The following is an 18285-nucleotide window of genomic DNA, read 5'->3' on the forward strand; positions in this document are numbered from 1 at the left end:
CCTGATTTTCCAAAGCATCACTTAAGTTGAATTTCAGTTGTTTGACTCACCAGTTTCTGTATTCCTCAGTAGAGTGCATTGGTCTACTACATAAAGTGATAGCCTAGCTCTAAAATGAAATAAAATGAAGAAATCTTATCTGTAAAGCCTTCTTTTTTTGCGTTTTGTTTTTAAACTTTATATCCTCCTTTAAATGTCTCCCCCTCCTCCTCTTTTTTTTTTTAACAGCAAAGGACAAGGTTGCTCTTTTGATAGGAAATATGAATTATTGGGAGCATCCCAAGCTTAAAGCTCCTTTGGTGGATGTGTATGAATTGACCAACTTGTTAAGACAGCTAGATTTCAAAGTCGTTTCACTGTTGGATCTTACTGAATATGAGATGCGTAACGCCGTGGATGAATTTTTACTGCTTTTAGACAAAGGAGTCTATGGTAAGATACTTATCATCTTCGCTTTTGTAATTATCCCCTTGTCTTTTTGTTGTACAAGTTAGGTTGAGAATTGAAAAGCAGAGAAAGGCATGGCAAATGGACTGTTGAAAAGTTTTATTCTTGTAATAGAAGATGGATTTGATCTTCATTCCTTAGTTCCATGTGACTAATTAACTTGATGTCTTTACTTTCACGTCTCAAAACAGTGTTGTTCTTAGTAGAATTCTCAACCTATCTTACGTGATTTTGTTTCATTGACTACAAGAGCTACAGTAAAGTTCAGTGACCAGATAGCAAATTGTATATTCATATATGTAAAATACTAATATGCATGTGTGTGTGTGGAGTATAAAAAGTTGTACCCGAATGTACATTCCACATGTTTTCTTCTGTTTTCTAACTATTGCATGGTATTTTCTGGCCTTTTAGTGGGAACTAAAATTTAACAAGGAAATATTGATGAGTGAGACATATGAGAACAATCAGTAAACTAAAGTCCTACCCAGATACAGTTAAAGATGAAAGTGTTAATTGCTCAGTTGTGTCCGACTCTTTGCGACGAAATGGACTATAGCCCTCCAGGCTCCTCTGTCCATGAACTTCTCCAGTCAAGAGTACTGGAATGGGTAGCCATTTCCTTCTCCAGAGGATCTTCCCGACCCAGGGATCAAACCCAGGTCTGCAGCATTGCAGGCAGATTGTTTACCATCTGAGCCGCCCGGGAAGCCCAGGTTAAAGATGGACCTCCGCAAGAATACTAACAGTAAATTTTTTTTAATGTTTTTTCTCATTCTTTCATTTAAATATATTAAGAACACTACATTTATGGTAAAGATTCTTTAAAGAGAGAGTATGCTGTCAGTAATAAGCCGTTTCTTTGGTGATTTTCTTTTAACGGGCATAGCCACAAGAATGGGAAGCCAGCTGTCACTCTCAGCTGCATTTCTCAGAGCTGTGCTCCCTTCGATGTTGTATAATAACATCCAGCTGCCAGGAAAGTAACATTTCCAGACCTGCTGTCAGGATGCCACGCTAAACCAAGTTGATTTGGCTTCTATATCTTTCCAGTTACTTTACTTCAATAATTCCTTTATTTAGCCTTTTTACTTCTAATTAGACTAATATGATGAGGCAAACTTGATAGAATTGCTAAAGGTTCTCAAAGTAGAAGTTTTTTTTTTTTAATTAAACAAAGATGAATAATTTTTAATGATAAAAGGTACAATTCACAAAGAAGATAGACATCATTAGACACCTAACAACAAAGAAACAAAGATACTCAAAGTAGAATTTTTAATGGAAGAAAAAACTAACTTCTTTCAAGATTTAGCACATTACTGTATATAGGATGGGGGAAAATCTTAAAATCTCAGTAAGTTTTAAATGAGTTTCTTCTTAAGTACCAAGGATTACAGTTGCTACGCAAGTGAATCAGCAAAGTAAATATCTCAGATTTGGGACTTCAACATTATTCTGATGTTTTAACAATGTAATCTTAATTCATGAGCATATAAAGTAATGACTCTGAGAATCCATTTTTCTTATGAAAATGATAGAATATACAATACAAATGTGCCCCTGTGGTACTTGATTTATAGTTTTAGTCTCTAATAAGGTGGTTAGTTGATTAATTTTATATTACATAATTTATCTCAGTTGTTAAGTGCATAGATGGCTTAAACAGGAAAAGGCTTCTAAAACTTTCCCAGAGGTAATGAGGTGCAAGGAAAAAATATTTACCAATTTGGGTTTTGAGATTGGTGAAGTATTTTAAGAGTTAAGGAATTATATGAAGAATTATGAATTTGATTATTTATTGTAATTTCTTATTAGCATTATTACCTTGGCTTTAAATTCTTTTTAGCTTTTTAAATCAAAACTTAAAAATAAAATCAAAACTTAAATTTTAATTGCCCCTGGAAACTTGAGAACCAGAAATATTAAAAGTTCTAGTAAGAAGAGTTTATCTTATGCTGAAGCTTTGCCCCAAAATAAAAACATCAACTTGAAATATAGAGTAAAGAGGCCCGGGTTCGATCCCAAGTCAGGGAACTAGATCCCACATAACACAACAAAGATTCAGTGCAGCCAAATAAAAATAAATATATATTTTTTTAAAAAGCTAGAAAAATGTTTAAATACGACTGATTCATGTCTTAACAGGGTGGTTGCATAATATTTTGAAGTATTGTGAATATCCCAAACACCAGACACATCTGCTTTCAATGTAAGTGTGGCAGAGGCCAGAGGGCATAGGCATGTTCCCTGGGCTGTGCCCTCACGTCCAGCTGGCAGCCCCGGGGACCAGGAGTACTTTGGGGGGCAGGGGAGGCAGAGCTAGAGCCACAGGAGTTTCCGAAGAGCAGTGTCAGCGTGGAAAGCATGGGCACTGAAGTTTATGCCCTTCTGTATTATACTGCCCTTGGGTTTGTGAAGGAAATAAAAATTAGCAGAACAGAATATGTAATTCAGTTTTTAAACATATATAAGCACTAAAAACACAAGCTAGAAACAGGAATAACTGACCTATTTGTTACCTATAAATAAGGATAAATAGATAAAGATTTCAGTTATATAAATAAGCTGCTGCTGCTGCTGCTAAGTCGCTTCAGTCGTGTCCAACTCTGTGCAACCCCATAGACGGCAGCCCACCAGGCTCCCCCATCCCTGGGATTCTCCAGGCAAGAACACTGGAGTGGGTTGCCATTTCCTTCTCCAATGCATGAAAGTGAAAAGTGAAAGTGAAGTCGCTCAGTCGTGTCTGACTCTTAGTGACCCCATGGACTGCAGCCCACCAGGCTCCTCCGTCCATGGGATTTTCTAGGCAAGAGTACTGGAGTGGGGTGCCATCGCCTTCTCCAATATAGATAAGCTAGGATGGAGTAAGTCCTTGGCTTAGTGTCCACCCCACCTAACACTTGTCTACATTCATCACCTGCTGCAGCTGAGCTGTGCTTCAATAGAAAAGAAGGTTCAAGGAACCTGGCTAGAATAGGGCCAAAGCCTCACTCACGCTGGAACCACTCTCGTCAGTGTAGCTCAGGGGTTAAGCAGCAGACCCAACAGTCACGAACCCTGGACTCAACGCTCTGGCTTTTCTGCTCACTCGCTATGTGTCTGTGACCAAGTTACTTCACTTTCCTAAGCCAGAAAGGATGTATACAATGGATAGACAAGTTAATGCGGTTGTTACAGGACAAGTAAGATAAAATAACCAGCCACATATCTGGCATGCTAAAGCCTCGAAATACTGTAGCCGTTGTTGTCGTAGTTTGCTGAGTTCAGATTTTCCTTCACGAATAGGGGATTTGGATAACATTCCACTTCAGGCCTCAATAGAGAAATTGACTTTTATCTCTTATTATGTATTAAGGTTAAGCCTAAGATTTCATCGGGGGAAAAAAAGGAGTTTTTAAAGAGATGGCACGGTGAGATCGTGGAAATACCAGTACACCGACATTTTTTATTTTCTGAGAGTAACGTTACCTCAAAAGCCAGCAGAAGGTTGTAAGGAGACAGCATAACCTAGCGCAGCAACTGATCCAGCTGGCAGCTCACTTCTGGGAGTGCCCCTTATTAGTCTGTAAAGTGGGTGAGCTGTCGAACGCCTCCATGTCTCAGCTTCCGCATCTGTAGGGCGGCAGTGACGACATCTGCTGCCTCACTATGAGGCACGTGTCGTGGGACGCCTGTGAGCTTGTTGAGGTAAAGCTCGGGCTTCCAGCAGTGCCTGATGTGTTCGAGTAACCACTCTGCAGGTCGCTGGTGGTGGCGACGCTCACGTTCCAATAAAAGCCCTGTGCCAAGTGCACGGCAGCGCCACTCAAGCGGGAAAGCCTTCCATTTAAGCAACTGTGTTCTCTGTAGACAAAAAATAAGTCCCTCTGACAGACTGTAACCTTGGAAATCATATTCCCAAGAAATAAAATTCCTAAAAGATCTATTTTATAAGGTTTTATTTCTAACCCCATTGAATTCTTTGACATTTTAAAAGAGATCCGTTTTGTCCTTCTATCCTTGAGTAATAAGAGTGGTTTAAATGTACAAATAGTACTAGAGATGGAATTTTTAAAATACAGTGATTTGGCCTAGTTATTTTACATAAAAATGCTTACCCTCCTGCAGTATAATTTGTGTGTAGACTTTGATACAAAATGCTTATTACATTTGTCATGAATTGCTCTGTGGTGATCAAACGGTATTTTGTTGTCAGTGCCTTTTCAGTGATGGCAGACCTGGGCATACAGCATTGAAACACTGGACCACACCTAGCTTTTCCTGCATGAGGGAGGCTAAACCCTCCCTCCCTTGAAGTTGCTTTTGCTCCCAAGTCAAGCCTTGCTGAAGCCAGATGTGTTAAATGACACAATGGGAGCCCGCCAGGCTCCTCTGGCCACGGGATTCTCCAGGCAAGAATACTGGAGTGGGTAGCCATTCCCTTCTGCAGGGCATCTTCTCAACCCAGGGATCGAACCTGGGTCTCCTGCCTTGCAGGCAGATTCTTTACCATCTGAGGAAATTTATAAGCCCCCTAATATAATGGGACGGGGAAAACGCTATGTATGGAATGCAAATACCTATCAGCTATATGATTTTAAGCATATTATTTGTTTTAAAATTTTATTTTCTCACCTATAAAGTAGGTCATTTAAAAATTGTTACAGGTTAAAATCTGATCATGTTTATGAAAATCATGAAAATGCCATGCAGATATAAAATTTCTTTATTACAGTTACTTTTATCAAAGAAACTGTGTCTACATAGAACTGTAAAGTGCCCGTGTGTGATTTGAAGTGTCAAGGCTGCTGTAGGATTTCCCAGCAGGGTGGGACTGAAATGTGTTCAGAAGCTGAAGACCAGGTGATAACTTGCCCAGGGTCTGAACCTGAGATCAGCCCAAGCCTTGGCAAAGATTTGGGTAGATGGGAAGAGAGTGTGACTTGAGCAGGGCCATGGAGATTGCAAATAAGCGTATCTTGCTCTGGAAGCAGGAAAGAGACGGACAGGGAGTGGAGTCAGATTTTGAATACTGGACAGTGTAAATCTTGCACTTTTAAAGTACATGGGTCTTTTCCTCATTTTATAAACATTTTTCTTGAACTGTAGTTTATTTCCCATGTTTCGTTAGTTTCTGCTGTGCAGTGATGATTGGCTCTGTGTACACAGACCCCCTCCGTGCCCGACCTCCCCCCAGCCCCGCGGTCCCACCGCTCCAGGTCACCGCACAGCCCCGAACTGAGCTCCCCGCTCCGCGATGCACAGCAGGTCCCAGTTCAGTGATTTTCAGTGTCCACACAAAGCCGTTCAGTCAGCTAACTCCAGAACGTTGTCATCGGCCCCCAGACCCTGTATCCACTCACTGTCCCTCCTCATTCCTGCTGACCCCAGACTCCGACAGCAGCAAACCGCTCGCTGCCTCTGGGTTTGTCTCCCGAGGACTCTGCTAGGAATGGAGTCACTCCCTGCCAGTCCTTCTGGGTCTGGCTTCAGTCACTTCTGGCACAGTGCATCCAAGCTTCCTCTGTGTTGTAGCGTTACTTTTATGACTAATTAATCATCCACTGTGTGGATAGAGAACGTTTATTCATTGATCAGCAAATGGACATTTAACCATTCTCCACTATTTAGATATTAGAACTAGTGCCCCTGTGAACACATTGCATGTGCACATTCTTGTGGACACGTGTTTTCAGTTCTCCTGGATATTTACCTTGGCGTGGCATTTCTGGGTCACAGAATGCTGTTTTGCTGAGGAACCGCCTGATTGCAGAGGGCTTGCGCTACCGTATGTGCCTGCCAGAAGCAAACGAGGTTCCTACTCCCTCTTCACCCTCGCCTGCCTTCGCTCTCGCCTTTGTGGTCACAGCCTCCTGATGAGTGTGAAGGGGCGTCACACCGTTTTGTTCTGCCTTTCCCTAATGGTTGCTAATATCGAGCGTCTCCTCCTGTGCCTGTTTGCCATTTGTATGTTCTCTTTGGAGGAATGTTCATTCAAGTCTGTTGCACGTTTTAAAATTGTCTTTTTCTTGTTGAAGAGTTCTTCATACATTCTGGATACAAAGTGTCCTTGTAGATATATAATGTGTCCTCACAAATACTAATCTGTCTATGCGGACATGTTCTCCCATTCTGTGAGTTATCTTTTCACTTACTTGATTTTCATTGATTCACTAATTAAACCCACTGTGTACCGTGATTTTCTAAACACTTTGATTTACAGCAATAATTTAATTCCTTCTAGGCTGGTCTCCTTTCTGTTAGCTGTCATTCCAGGGCCAGGCCTTGTTGGTCTCTGTGCCCGCTGCCTATACGGCACCTTCCTTCCTCCCTGCCTTTCCAGACCGTTCCCTTTCTCTCTGGACCATCCGTTGTCGCTTCCCCTCATGCTGATGCTCCCCTCGGCACTTTATGTATCTCGTACAGCGTTGCTCTAATCCCATGATGTGTGCTATTTAATTACACGCCGGCTTTTCTGTGTGTGACTGATAGCGTGAGCGTGCCTGAATGAGCTGCAAGACCCTCAGGGCCAGGAGCTCTGTGTTCATTTCTTTTTCATCGTCCCTGCCACGTACATGATGATGAGCACCCACAATGAACAAACCAGTGTGTGTCCATTTTGTCATTTTTTTACCCAGAATGATACATATGAAAGAACCATTTTTCTTATTTAAGTAGGAATTCAGGAAAAGTTGACAACCTGGATCCTGCCCTGTGGAACCAAGGAAGCAAGTTTTCTTTCCTGCTGAAAACCACGTTCTTGCTGGGAGTTGGGGGCTGCAGCTGAATTAGCTTTTTTTTTTTCTCCTTCTAAATGCCTTTTTACTGTTTACTGTAGAATACACATAAAGAAGTCATCACTTCAGACTGTTGACGGAGAAGAATCAGTGGGCACCAGAGTGCCGGCCTAGGGGACTATGTTCACAAGTATTCCTAGCAAATAGGAATGTCAAACATTTTTATAAGGAAGCCCACACTGAATTTTTTTTAAGAACAAAAACCAACTTCTTTTCAAGAAGGTGTTTAGAGTTGTTTGGTGTGATTTTTTATAGTACCATTTCTCAGTAAAGAAATAATAACTCATCTGTGAACACTAAAACTAACACAGATTTTAGATTAATTCAGACTATAGAAAGTAAATGATATTTATACCTGCATAACAATGGCACCCCACTCCAGTACTCTTGCCTGGAAAATCCCATGGGTGGAGGAGCCTGGTGGGCTGCAGTCCATGGGGTCGCTAAGAGTTGGACACGACTGAGTGATTTCACTTTCACTTTTCTCTTTCATGCATTGGAGAAGGAAATGGCAACCCACTCCAGTGTTCTTGCCTGGAGAATCCCAGGGACGGGGGAGCCTGGTGGGCTGCCGTCTATGGGGTCGCACAGAGTTGAACACAACTGAAGGGACTTAGCAGCAGCAGCAGCAACAAAAAAATAGCAATCCACGAAATGAGATTTCCCTTCCCTGCCTAGAAAAAGATACATGGGTATTTTTCTAACCCCCTAATATTATAAGGAAATGCTGTGGAATCTCTTAAACCTGGCATGGCAGTGGCTGTTCCCCTGAACTGTGTTTATTCCTTCATCGGTTAAACACTCACTGAACTCCTGCTGTGTGCCAGGAACACACAGATGAAGGAGAGACTACCCTGCCTGGAGAAGCCCTGCTTTCAGAGACCACAGATGAGCCACAGGAGCCCTCAGCCTTGTTTGTTTTTAAACATCCTGAGGTGAAATTGCATTCCGCGTTATACTGTTGGTTATAGATGTGCCGTTTTCATGAATTAAAATACACTTCAGAGGAGCATCTTTGTAAAAATTTCTTACATATAAGGTACTGGTTGAATTATCGTATGGTAATCACTGCTGTACAGCACAGTGACTCAGTTATACGTATATGTGTGTGCGCGTGTGCTTTCTTTTTCATGTTCCTTTCCATATGGTTTATCACAGGTCACTGTGCTGGCAGTAGGCCTTGTTGTTTCTCCATCCCGTATATACCAGTTTGTATCTGTTAATCGCAAACTCCCAGTCCAGCCCCTCACACACAGCCCAGCCCCTTGGCAACCACCAGTCTAGTCTCTGCGTCCGTGTTTCTGTTTCATAGGTAGGATCATTTATGTCACATTTTAGATTCCACATACAAGTGATATCATCTGGTATTTCTCTTTCTGACTTGCTTCTCTAGTTGCACAGGATAGCATCCTGATGTTGGTTTAAAATTCAGTACTTAAATGAAGACTGTTGCCAAGATAATTTTCAAGGCAAATTCAGTTAACACTTGAATGTGTTCGTAGTTGCATCTCTCTTAAATAAGTATGCATTCATGTCAAGAAAGTAAGTCATGGTTTTGTTTTAAAGACTGCTACCTGCTCAGATTGCAGTTTCTCCTTTCTTGCTCTTCAGGGCTGTTGTATTACGCAGGACATGGATATGAGAACTTCGGGAACAGCTTTATGGTCCCTGTGGATGCTCCAAATCCGTATAGGTCTGAAAACTGTCTGTGTGTACAGAATATACTGAAACTGATGCAAGAAAAGGAAACAGGACTCAACGTGTTCCTGCTGGACATGTGCAGAAAAAGGTAGACTCCAGTCTCCACGCGGAGGCTTGTTGATGGCAGTTAAACATCAGCCTCGACAAGCTAAATCTGATGGCAAACCCAGGAAGCCTTCGAACACTTAGAGTTGCTGAATTTTAGATTGTAGAGTGGGACTGATTAAGAAGAAAACTAGAAAATAGATTTTCTCTGTGTGTTTTCAACTTTTTCCTGCCTGCTGTAGAATAGAAGTGGTGAGCAAAAGGGCATGGGTACTAACTCATATAGCCCCTCAGACTGCCTTTAGAACATCTTCTACAATCCCTGCAGCTATTCCTCCAGGAATTAGCAGACTCAAAACTCAAAAGAGTGGGGGCCCTTAGCATCTTTTGGCTTGCTCAGCTTTTACCAATCAAAATCCAGTGCCCGAGTTCAAGTGCAACTCCAGTTTTAAAAGCTAACAAGAAAAAAGGGTGATTCTCTGCTGTCTCAGTTGTTGGGGTGTCCTGGATTACATTTGGTAAATACATAGCTGGTTGAAAGTGATAGGTTCAGAGTTCCTTTATGTGGTACAGAATAGTGTATTTTTTCACTGTATTATTTGTGCTCTTTTAAGAATGCCATTTTAACTTTTTGTATTTGTATCTGTCCTTTTCATCTTCTGCCTTTTAAATAGAAATGACTATGATGACACCATCCCAATCCTGGACGCCCTGAGAGTCACTGCCAACATCGTCTTTGGATATGCCACGTGAGACTTCAGTGTTGGCGATTCCGTCATTCTTTGATGACTCTTTTTTTAATACAGCAGGGTTTCTGTGTGTGTGTGTGTGTGTGTGTGTTTTACTGTCCTGGCTCTTCGATGTTGCTCAAGTTTTTCCCTAGTTGTGGCAAGTGGGGGCCACTCTCTAATTGCGCTGCGTGGGCTTCCCACAGTGGAGCCTTCTCGATGCAGAGCACGGGCTCTGGGGCACAGGCTCAGGACTTGCGGCTCCGGCTCGAGAGCGCAGGCTTAGGACTTGCGGCGCACACGCTTAGTTGGTCTGCAGCGTGTGGGATCCTCCCAGGTCAAGGATCAAACCCGTGTCTCCTGCCTTGGCAAGTGAATTGTTTACCACTGAGCCATCAAGGAAGCCCAATGACTTCTTTTTGATTGTAGATTAGAAGTCTAGAAATATCCATAGCCATCTAGGCATAAATTTGCCTCGATATTCTTAATACAAAATTTTAAATAATTGACCTCAGCACTTTAGAGCTTGGCATCTTTTTTCTAAGTCCCAAAGCACTTAATTCTTGCTTAAAGGTCAATTCTTTAATTAAGATGCCCTGTGAGAGGCAGGGTATTACATGAGACTCATTAGTTTTTATAGGAGCCTCGTGGGGCAAGTGTTTGCTTTTTTTTAAATGTCTTTCTTTGCAGGTGTCAAGGAGCAGAAGCTTTTGAAATACAGCATTCTGGGTTGGCAAATGGAATCTTCATGAAGTTTTTAAAGGATAGGTTATTAGAAGAAAAGAAAATTACTGTGTTACTGGATGAAGTTGCAGAAGGTAAAATAAAAACTAAAGAGAAAGCTACTTATGGTTCTCTTGAGTATTTTAATCCTACAGTCATTACAAGGGTTTGGAATTAGTATCTATTTCATAGAACAATGAAATAGTTTATATAACGTTCATACGACTGCTGCTTTCCTCATTGGCTTAGCTGTATGCATTAGTGTAGCATTCCTTTGACCTGCAAGGCTGAGCCCAGACACGATTGTGAAATAAATGAAGCTTAATCCTCAAAACTCTTTACCTTCTTTCAATACTTAGTGCCTGATGCCACCCAGTCTGCTTATTTGGAAAAAAGAGAAAAAAAGTTGTCCAATGAGTATTTTCTTTCAGGGTCAAACAGATGAAACTATAGAAATTTCGAGGCCCTGTGGGAAAAGGCTGGGTTCTTTTTTTTTTGTTTGACGAATTTGGGAGTTTGAAACCCTGCTTGAAGGACGGGACCCTGGCGGTCTGCCCCGCACACGTCTGCCGTCCCTGCTGCTCTCTGTTGCTCATGTCGCTCCCTGAGAAGCACCTGTTACCCCGTAGATGGACGCGTCTCTTTTTAACACCATTAGTCGCTCAGCCGTGTCCGACTCTTTGCCACCCCATGGGCTGTAGCCCTCCAGGCTTCTCTGTCCGTGGAATTCTCCAGGAAAGAATACTGGAGTGGGTTGCCATCCCCTTTTCCGGGGGATGTTCCTGACCCAGGAATCGAGCCCAGGTCTCCCGCATTGCAGGCAGACTCTTTACCATCTGAGCCACCAGGGAAGCTCGTAAGTCATATTAAAAAGAAGGCAGTTCTTTTGGAAACTGGCTCCCTAGAAAATGGAGCTTCATGGATGTTCCAGAGATGGCATCTGAATGTTTCACGACCCGCTCATTAGTCACATTCATTTATTTTCATGTTTTTATCAGTGTACGTCCTTAGCTGGATCATTTGACTTCACTACTTTCCCCTTTAATGTAGACAGCCAGGGCCCTGACCCTCCTTCTTCAACCAAAGAAGTTCTGCTTTTATCTGTTTTACATATTGTGTGGGCTTCTATTTAAAGTTCTCATTTGAAGACAAAGTTCCAGTGCCTAAGAAAAAAGCCTTTGGAGTGTCAGTTATTTTCAAAGTGAGATCTGCTCCCAAGACTCTAAAATGTTTTATTCTAATTTTAATCTATCACTATCTTAAAACTTAATAAAAAGCACCAGTTCACCCACCTGTTGTTCTGTCAATAAATGGCATCCCAGTATATTTGAACTTCTGGATTATATTTTTATTTATATGTTATTATACATTTGAACTTTGAACTCTTCAGGATAATTTATTCTGAATACTTTTAAGTTTTCAAAGATCATAGGCCGAACAGTTGAGGAGAAAAACCACCTTTCCGGTTTCAGTTATGTGCCAGTGAAACAAAAGAGGAAATAAATTGGTTGCTGTTATAAGGTTCCTGCTGTCAATCTGTGACCCCAGATTTTGGGGTTTGTACTTGAAACAGCATTATTAAATTGCTTGAAACTGCAAGATAAATTCTTTCCTATGTAGTTCTGGCAATATGGCATTTAAGGTACCTGAATGCCATCTTGCTCTATAAAACTCCACAATCTGCTAGAAAAAAATATTTATTCAATTAGTGATGTACTTTTTACTAAGTCCCTTGGAACATACTTCTGACGGTTTTTATTATGAGTCGGATGTTCAGCATGAATCTCAGACTTTGACAGTAACCTATATCCAACTATATGTTCCCTCTATCTCTTTCCTTGCTCCCCCTTTCATGGGGTTCAGTTCAGTTCAGTCGCTCAGTCATGTCCCACTCTTTGCGACCCCATAGACTGCAGCACGCCAGGCCTCCCTGTCCATCACCAACTCCCACAGTTTACTGAAACTCATGTCCATGGAGTCAATGATGCCATCCAACTGTCTCATCCTCTGCCATCCCCTTCTCCTCCCGCCGTCAATCTTTTCCAGCATCGGTCTTTTCAAATTAGTCAGTTCTTCACATCAGGTGGCCAAAGTATTGGAGTTTCAGCTTCAACATCAGTCCTTCCAATGAACACTAAGGACTGATCTCCTTTAGGATGGACTGGTTGGATCTCCTTGCAGTCCAAGGGATTCTCAAGAGACTTCTCCAACACCACAGTTCAAAAGCATCAATTCTTCAGTGCTCAGCTTTCTTTATAGTCCAACTCTCACATGCATACATGACTACTAGAAAAACCATACCCTTGACTAGATGGACCTCTGTTGGCAAAGTAACATCTCTGCTTTTTAATATGCTGTCTAGGTTGGTCATAACTTCTTCCAAGGAGCAAGCATCTTTTTAATTTCATGGCTGCAGTCACCATCTGTAGTGATTTTGGAGCCCAAGAAAATAAGGTCTGTCACTGTTTCCAGTGTTTCCCCATCTATTTCCCATGAAGTGATGGGACCGGATGCCATGATCTTCATTTTCTGAATGTTGAGCTTTAAGCCAACTTTTTCACTCTCCACTTTCACTTTAATCAAGAGGCTTTTTTTTTTTTTAGTTCCTCTTCACTTTCTGCCATAAGGGTGGTGTCATCTGCATATCTGAGGTTATTGATATTTCTCTCGGCAATCTTGATTCCAGCTTGTGCTTCATCCAGCCTAGGGTTTCTCATGATGTACTCTGCATATAAGTTAAATAAGCAGGCTGACAATATACAGCCTTGACATACTCCTTTTCCTATTTGGAACCAGTTTGTTATTCCATGTCCCATTCTAACTGTTGCTTCCTGACCTGCATACAGATTTCTCAAGAGTCAGGTCAGGTGGTCTGGTATTCCAGTCTCTTTCAGAATTTTCCACAGTTTGTTGTGATCTACACAGTCAAAGGCTTTGGCATAGTAAGTAAAACAGAACCAGATGTTTTTCTGGAACTCTTGCTTTTTCGATAATCCAGCGGATGTTGGCAATTTGATGTCTGGTTCCTCTGCCTTTTCTAAAACCAGCTTGAACATCTGGAAGTTCATGGTTCACATACTGTTGAAGCCTGGCTTGGAGAATTTTGAACATTACTTTACTAGCGTGTGCATCCTTCTAAATCTTATCATTCCCTTGATTTGCTTCTGAAATAGTTTTAACTGAGTTTATGTATGTCTGCAAAAAGTAGGAATATTTTAATTTGTGTGCTTAGTTGCTCAGTTGTGTCTGATTCTTTGTGATCCCATGGACTGGGGTCCGCCAGGCTCCTCTGTCCATGGGGATTCTCCAGGCAAGAATACTAAAATGGGTTGCCATGCCCTCCTCCAGGGGATCTTCCTAACCCAGGGATTGAACCCAGGTCTCCCGCATTGCAGGCAGATTCTTTACCATCTGAACAACTAGGGAAGCCCTTATTTTAATTTAGTTGTTTTGTAACTTCCCTCTGTCTCTCTGACCTTACTGTTATTCGTGAAAGACAAACATTTGGAATCTCTTTCTGAGTAAAAGGGATCAAGTCTTAGAGTTTTATATCTGTTTTCCCAGATAAGAAACTACTTTCCAAGACCAGATGTTATTAATTTATTTTTATTAATAATATTTACAGAAATAGGATGAATTTCAGAGAAGGCAATGGCAACCCACTCCAGTACTCTTGCCTGGAAAATCCCATGGACGGAGGAGCCTGGTAGGCTGCAGTCCATGGGGTCGCTAGGAGTCGGACACAACTGAGCGACTTCACTTTCACTTTTCACTTTCATGCATTGGAGAAGGAAATGGCAACCCACTCCAGTGTTCTTGCCTGGAGAATCCCAGGGACGGGAAAGTCTGCTGGGTGCCGTCTATGGGGTCACACAGGGTCTGACGTGACTTAGCAGGATGAATTTGTTGTAATGTATCCATGCAAAAGAATGTAATATGGTTTTATAAATTTAAATTGAGATTTGTCAGTATTCATGTCTTAAATTATGTTGCATGAAAACAGTGTATTAGAAAAGCACGTGTATAACATTTTTAGTAAGTTCAAAACCTAAAACATTGACATATACTATTAATACTTACATGAGTAAAAATTACAATATGTGTAAGAATATACACAGTACTTTGGTTACTTTGAATTGGGGAGACAGTAATGGTGTTTTAACATTGTTTTAACACGTTATTTCTTTTCTAAAAAATAAATCTGAGATAAAGACACCACAATATTTTAACTTTCTCTTCGCTGTGTAGTCATTTGTTTATTAACTGAACGTATTTCTCCACAGAGTACACATAAACTTATTATGACTGCTCTTACAGTAAAGTAATATACTTTCACTTCTTTGTGAACTTCAAGGCTTAGCATATTAGGGACTCATCAATAGAATTATAGAAGGTAAAAGCTAGAAAGGGGCCTTTAGAAGTGAGCTGGTCCAGTATTTTTATCTGTTTGCTCACACCATATCCTTAGCACTTAGAACCATGCCTGGCACATAGTAGGTTCTTGGTAGGTGTCTGGAGTGAGTAAGTGATGTTGAGAATATAACTTGATTTGTAGGAGGGTTCTTGGCCAAAATGAAAGGATGTGGTCTTAAACATTATATTCATGTCTTATCTTTTAGATATGGGTAAATGTCACCTTACCAAAGGCAAGCAGGCTCTAGAGATTCGAAGTAGCTTATCTGAGAAGAGAGCCCTCACTGACCCAATCCAGGGAGCAGCACATTCTGCGGAGTCTCTGGTGCGAAACCTCCAGTGGGCCAAGGCGCACGGTACCATGAGATCTTCTTATGCTCTCTCTCCATTATGTGTTCATGTAAAACCATGAAGTCGTCTTTCCCTCTGAATTCACAGATTTCCTCCAGACTTTGCTGTGAATATGTTTTAGCCTAGTGAGTGGGATCTTAGTTCCTTAACCAGGGATTGAACCCAGGTGCTCGGCAGTGAAAGCACAGTCCAAACCACTGGGCCTCCAGGGAATTCCCTGCAACACTTTTAAGCAACAGAAATAGCTCTAATAGCATTTTGCCCCATAAATAATATTTGTTTGTTGCTTATCATCAGAAAACTCACCAAAAATTCTTTAATTATTTATATAAGTTTTTATTGTTCTTTTTTAGAGCTTCCAGAAAGTATGTGTCTTAAATTTCAGTGTGGTGTTCAGATTCAATTAGGATTTGCAGCCGAGTTTTCCAACGTCATGATAATCTATACGAGTATAGTCCACAAACCACCCGATATATTAATGTGCGATGCCTATGTTACTGACTTTCCACTTGTAAGTCTCTACTTTTTTCTTTTATTTAAACTATAATGGTATAGCCTCACTAAAGACTAAATTTTTGAAAACTTAAAAGTTTATGATTAAATATAAAGGAAGTATGTATACATATATTACATATATAAAAATATTTGTATTTAATACTCATAATATTTAAAAACTGATCGCCAAAATACCTTAAATATGTTAAATTTAGGAGTGTCTTAAGTTCACCCAGGAAATAAGCCTTTAATTTCTCTTACCCTAAATAGTATTTCACATGTGAAGGAATAAAACGTGCTACACATACGTCCAGAATTAATCTCTTCTTAAAAACTTGCCCCAAAATAGTTACTACAACAGCGGGAGTCAAACTTGTCAAACTATAGTAGTGTATTGGAATAGAAACCTAGCTCTTTCCAAACACTTGGATACAATATTTTGTTTTGGCCTAAAGGAGCCACCAGACAAAATCCCTTTTCCTGCACCGTTGCGGTAAATTGAGCCGTAAGCACGGAGTAAGGCACATACCCCAGAACGTCTCCCTCGCTTCTGGGCTTCCTGGAGGGTGGTGCCCTGTGTGAGAGCCTACGGCCTGCACTGACCCCAGAACTAGACGGATCCGTCCCGCAGTCCTGGCAGCCCAGGCCCAGGATGGGGCCCCAGACGCTGGGCCGGCCAAGCCTGAAGGCTGCTCTCGAGTCACAGCACAGATCGCTTGCTCTTGGCAGCAGTTGGCTGCAAAAGAAGAAAAAGGAGGGGAGGGGAAGCTGCCTTTGGCACGTCCATTTATTCCTGTTAAATATACAAGTCACATAAATCCACCTGCACCTTCCCCACAGTGATGACTAAGGGGGGAGGGAGTCCAGGAGCCACACGCTCATGGGGCAAACTTAAAGGAAACCTGGGGACGCTTCTTCAGAGTGCTTGCAGAAACAGTTTGAAAGGAACCGTCCTTCCAGAGCTAACTTCTTAAGTGTATCGGTGAGGAATTTAGAATTCCGTTCATTATTATGATTCTAGAATGTTATCTCCATTGTTTCTTTAGCCCTGGGTAGGGTTTACCTACTCAGATCACAGTTCATTGGAGAGCAGCACCTGTTAAGATGTTTCATGGTCACAGATGATGTTGTGATTTTCATTGATTTCATTAATAACGCTTTCTGGTTTTCACAGGATCTAGATATTGATCCCAAAGATGCAAATAAAGGGACCCCTGAAGAGACTGGCAGCTATTTAGTATCAAAGGAGCTTCCCAAGCACTGCCTGTACACTAGACTCAGCTCACTGCAGAAATTAAAGGTTACTACTTTTCCTATTTATAACTGGGCTCATAACTGGTGGCTCAGACGGTAGAGAATCCACCTGCAATGCAGAAGACCTAGGTTCAGTCCCTGGGTGGGGAAGATGCCCTGGAGGAGGGCATGGCAACCCGATCCAGGATTCTTGCCTGGAGAATCCCACGGACAGAGGAGTCTGGCGAGTCCACGGGGCCGCAGAGAGCGACTGAGCAGAAGGAAAACTTTATGAAAGTGAAAATGCATTTGTGCCTGTGAACCGTGTACTGGGCCAGAGATGTGCTGCTTCATCGCATATTAAGTTGAAGCAGAGAAAACGGCTTTACCGCACGTCTCATCAGTGTCCTTTTTCACATTTTGTATTCTGTTCTTAATAATGGCCCGAGGATTTGTGTATGAGAATGCATGTCATTACCCTCCATATTATTAAAAAGTTAGAGACACAGAGCATAGTCTACTTGTAAATACCTTAGCATTTTCAAATAAGCATTTCCCAGCTCGGTGACTTTCTGCAAAACACAACAAATTAGAATGGGAATTTATTTTGATCTTTTTTCATTTCTTGTTGACCTTACGCATGAGAAACTACATGATTTTCATGGTCTATAGGGTTGAGCTTTGCAATAGAACCATATTCTTGCCAGACTCGAGTTTTATTTAGAGCTACATGACCCTAGGAGGCCTTAGCCAAACCCTGGGGCGTGAAGTGAGCACTACTGACAGTCACACCAGGACGGCAGTCATAAACCTGCCCCGGCCTGTTCCCAGCTGGTCAGCCGACACGTGCCTTGTGTCTCTGAACTTCTGTCCATTCTCCGATTCAGGTATACGTCTCCACTTGTGCTTGTGGGTTATTACTTCATAATATTTTTAAAACAGCTAAAATTTTCACCTGGATATGAAGCTGATTTTTTTGGGCGGGGGCGCCGTGCTGGGTCTTCATGGCCGCACGTGGGCGTTCCGCTTGTCGCGGGGGGTCTTCAGGCCGCACATAGGCGTTCCGCTAGTCGCGGGGGGGTCTTCGGGCCGCACATGGGCATTCTGCTAGTCACGGGGGTCTTTGGGCCGCACATGGGCGTTCTGCTAGTCACGGGGGGTCTTCGGGCCACACGTGGGCGTTCTGCTAGTCACCGGGGGTCTTCGGGCCGCACGTGGGCGTTCTGCTAGTCACGGGGGGTCTTCGGGCTGCACGTGGGCGCTCCGCTAGTTGCGGGGGGGGGGTCTTCGGGCCGCACGTGGGCGTTCCGCTAGTCGCAGGGGTCTTTGGGCCGCACATGGGCGTTCTGCTAGTCGCGGGGGGTCTTCGT

General features: G+C 42.2%; 1 protein-coding gene across 2 annotated transcripts in view; it reads left to right on the forward strand.

Moving 5' to 3' along the window:
* Positions 1–18285, forward strand: part of MALT1 (MALT1 paracaspase) — a 65340-nt gene that overhangs the window by 44800 nt on the left and 2255 nt on the right. For both annotated transcript variants that reach the window (XM_027525584.1, XM_027525585.1), the window contains 7 exons: positions 229–432; positions 8838–9015; positions 9647–9721; positions 10391–10518; positions 15043–15192; positions 15541–15698; positions 16857–16982. In XM_027525584.1, coding sequence (XP_027381385.1) covers positions 229–432; positions 8838–9015; positions 9647–9721; positions 10391–10518; positions 15043–15192; positions 15541–15698; positions 16857–16982 — 1019 coding nt within the window. The remainder of the gene's footprint in view (positions 1–228; positions 433–8837; positions 9016–9646; positions 9722–10390; positions 10519–15042; positions 15193–15540; positions 15699–16856; positions 16983–18285) is intronic.

This window comes from Bos indicus x Bos taurus, chromosome 24 (assembly GCF_003369695.1).
Source record: "Bos indicus x Bos taurus breed Angus x Brahman F1 hybrid chromosome 24, Bos_hybrid_MaternalHap_v2.0, whole genome shotgun sequence".
Taxonomy (NCBI): Eukaryota; Metazoa; Chordata; class Mammalia; order Artiodactyla; family Bovidae; genus Bos; species Bos indicus x Bos taurus.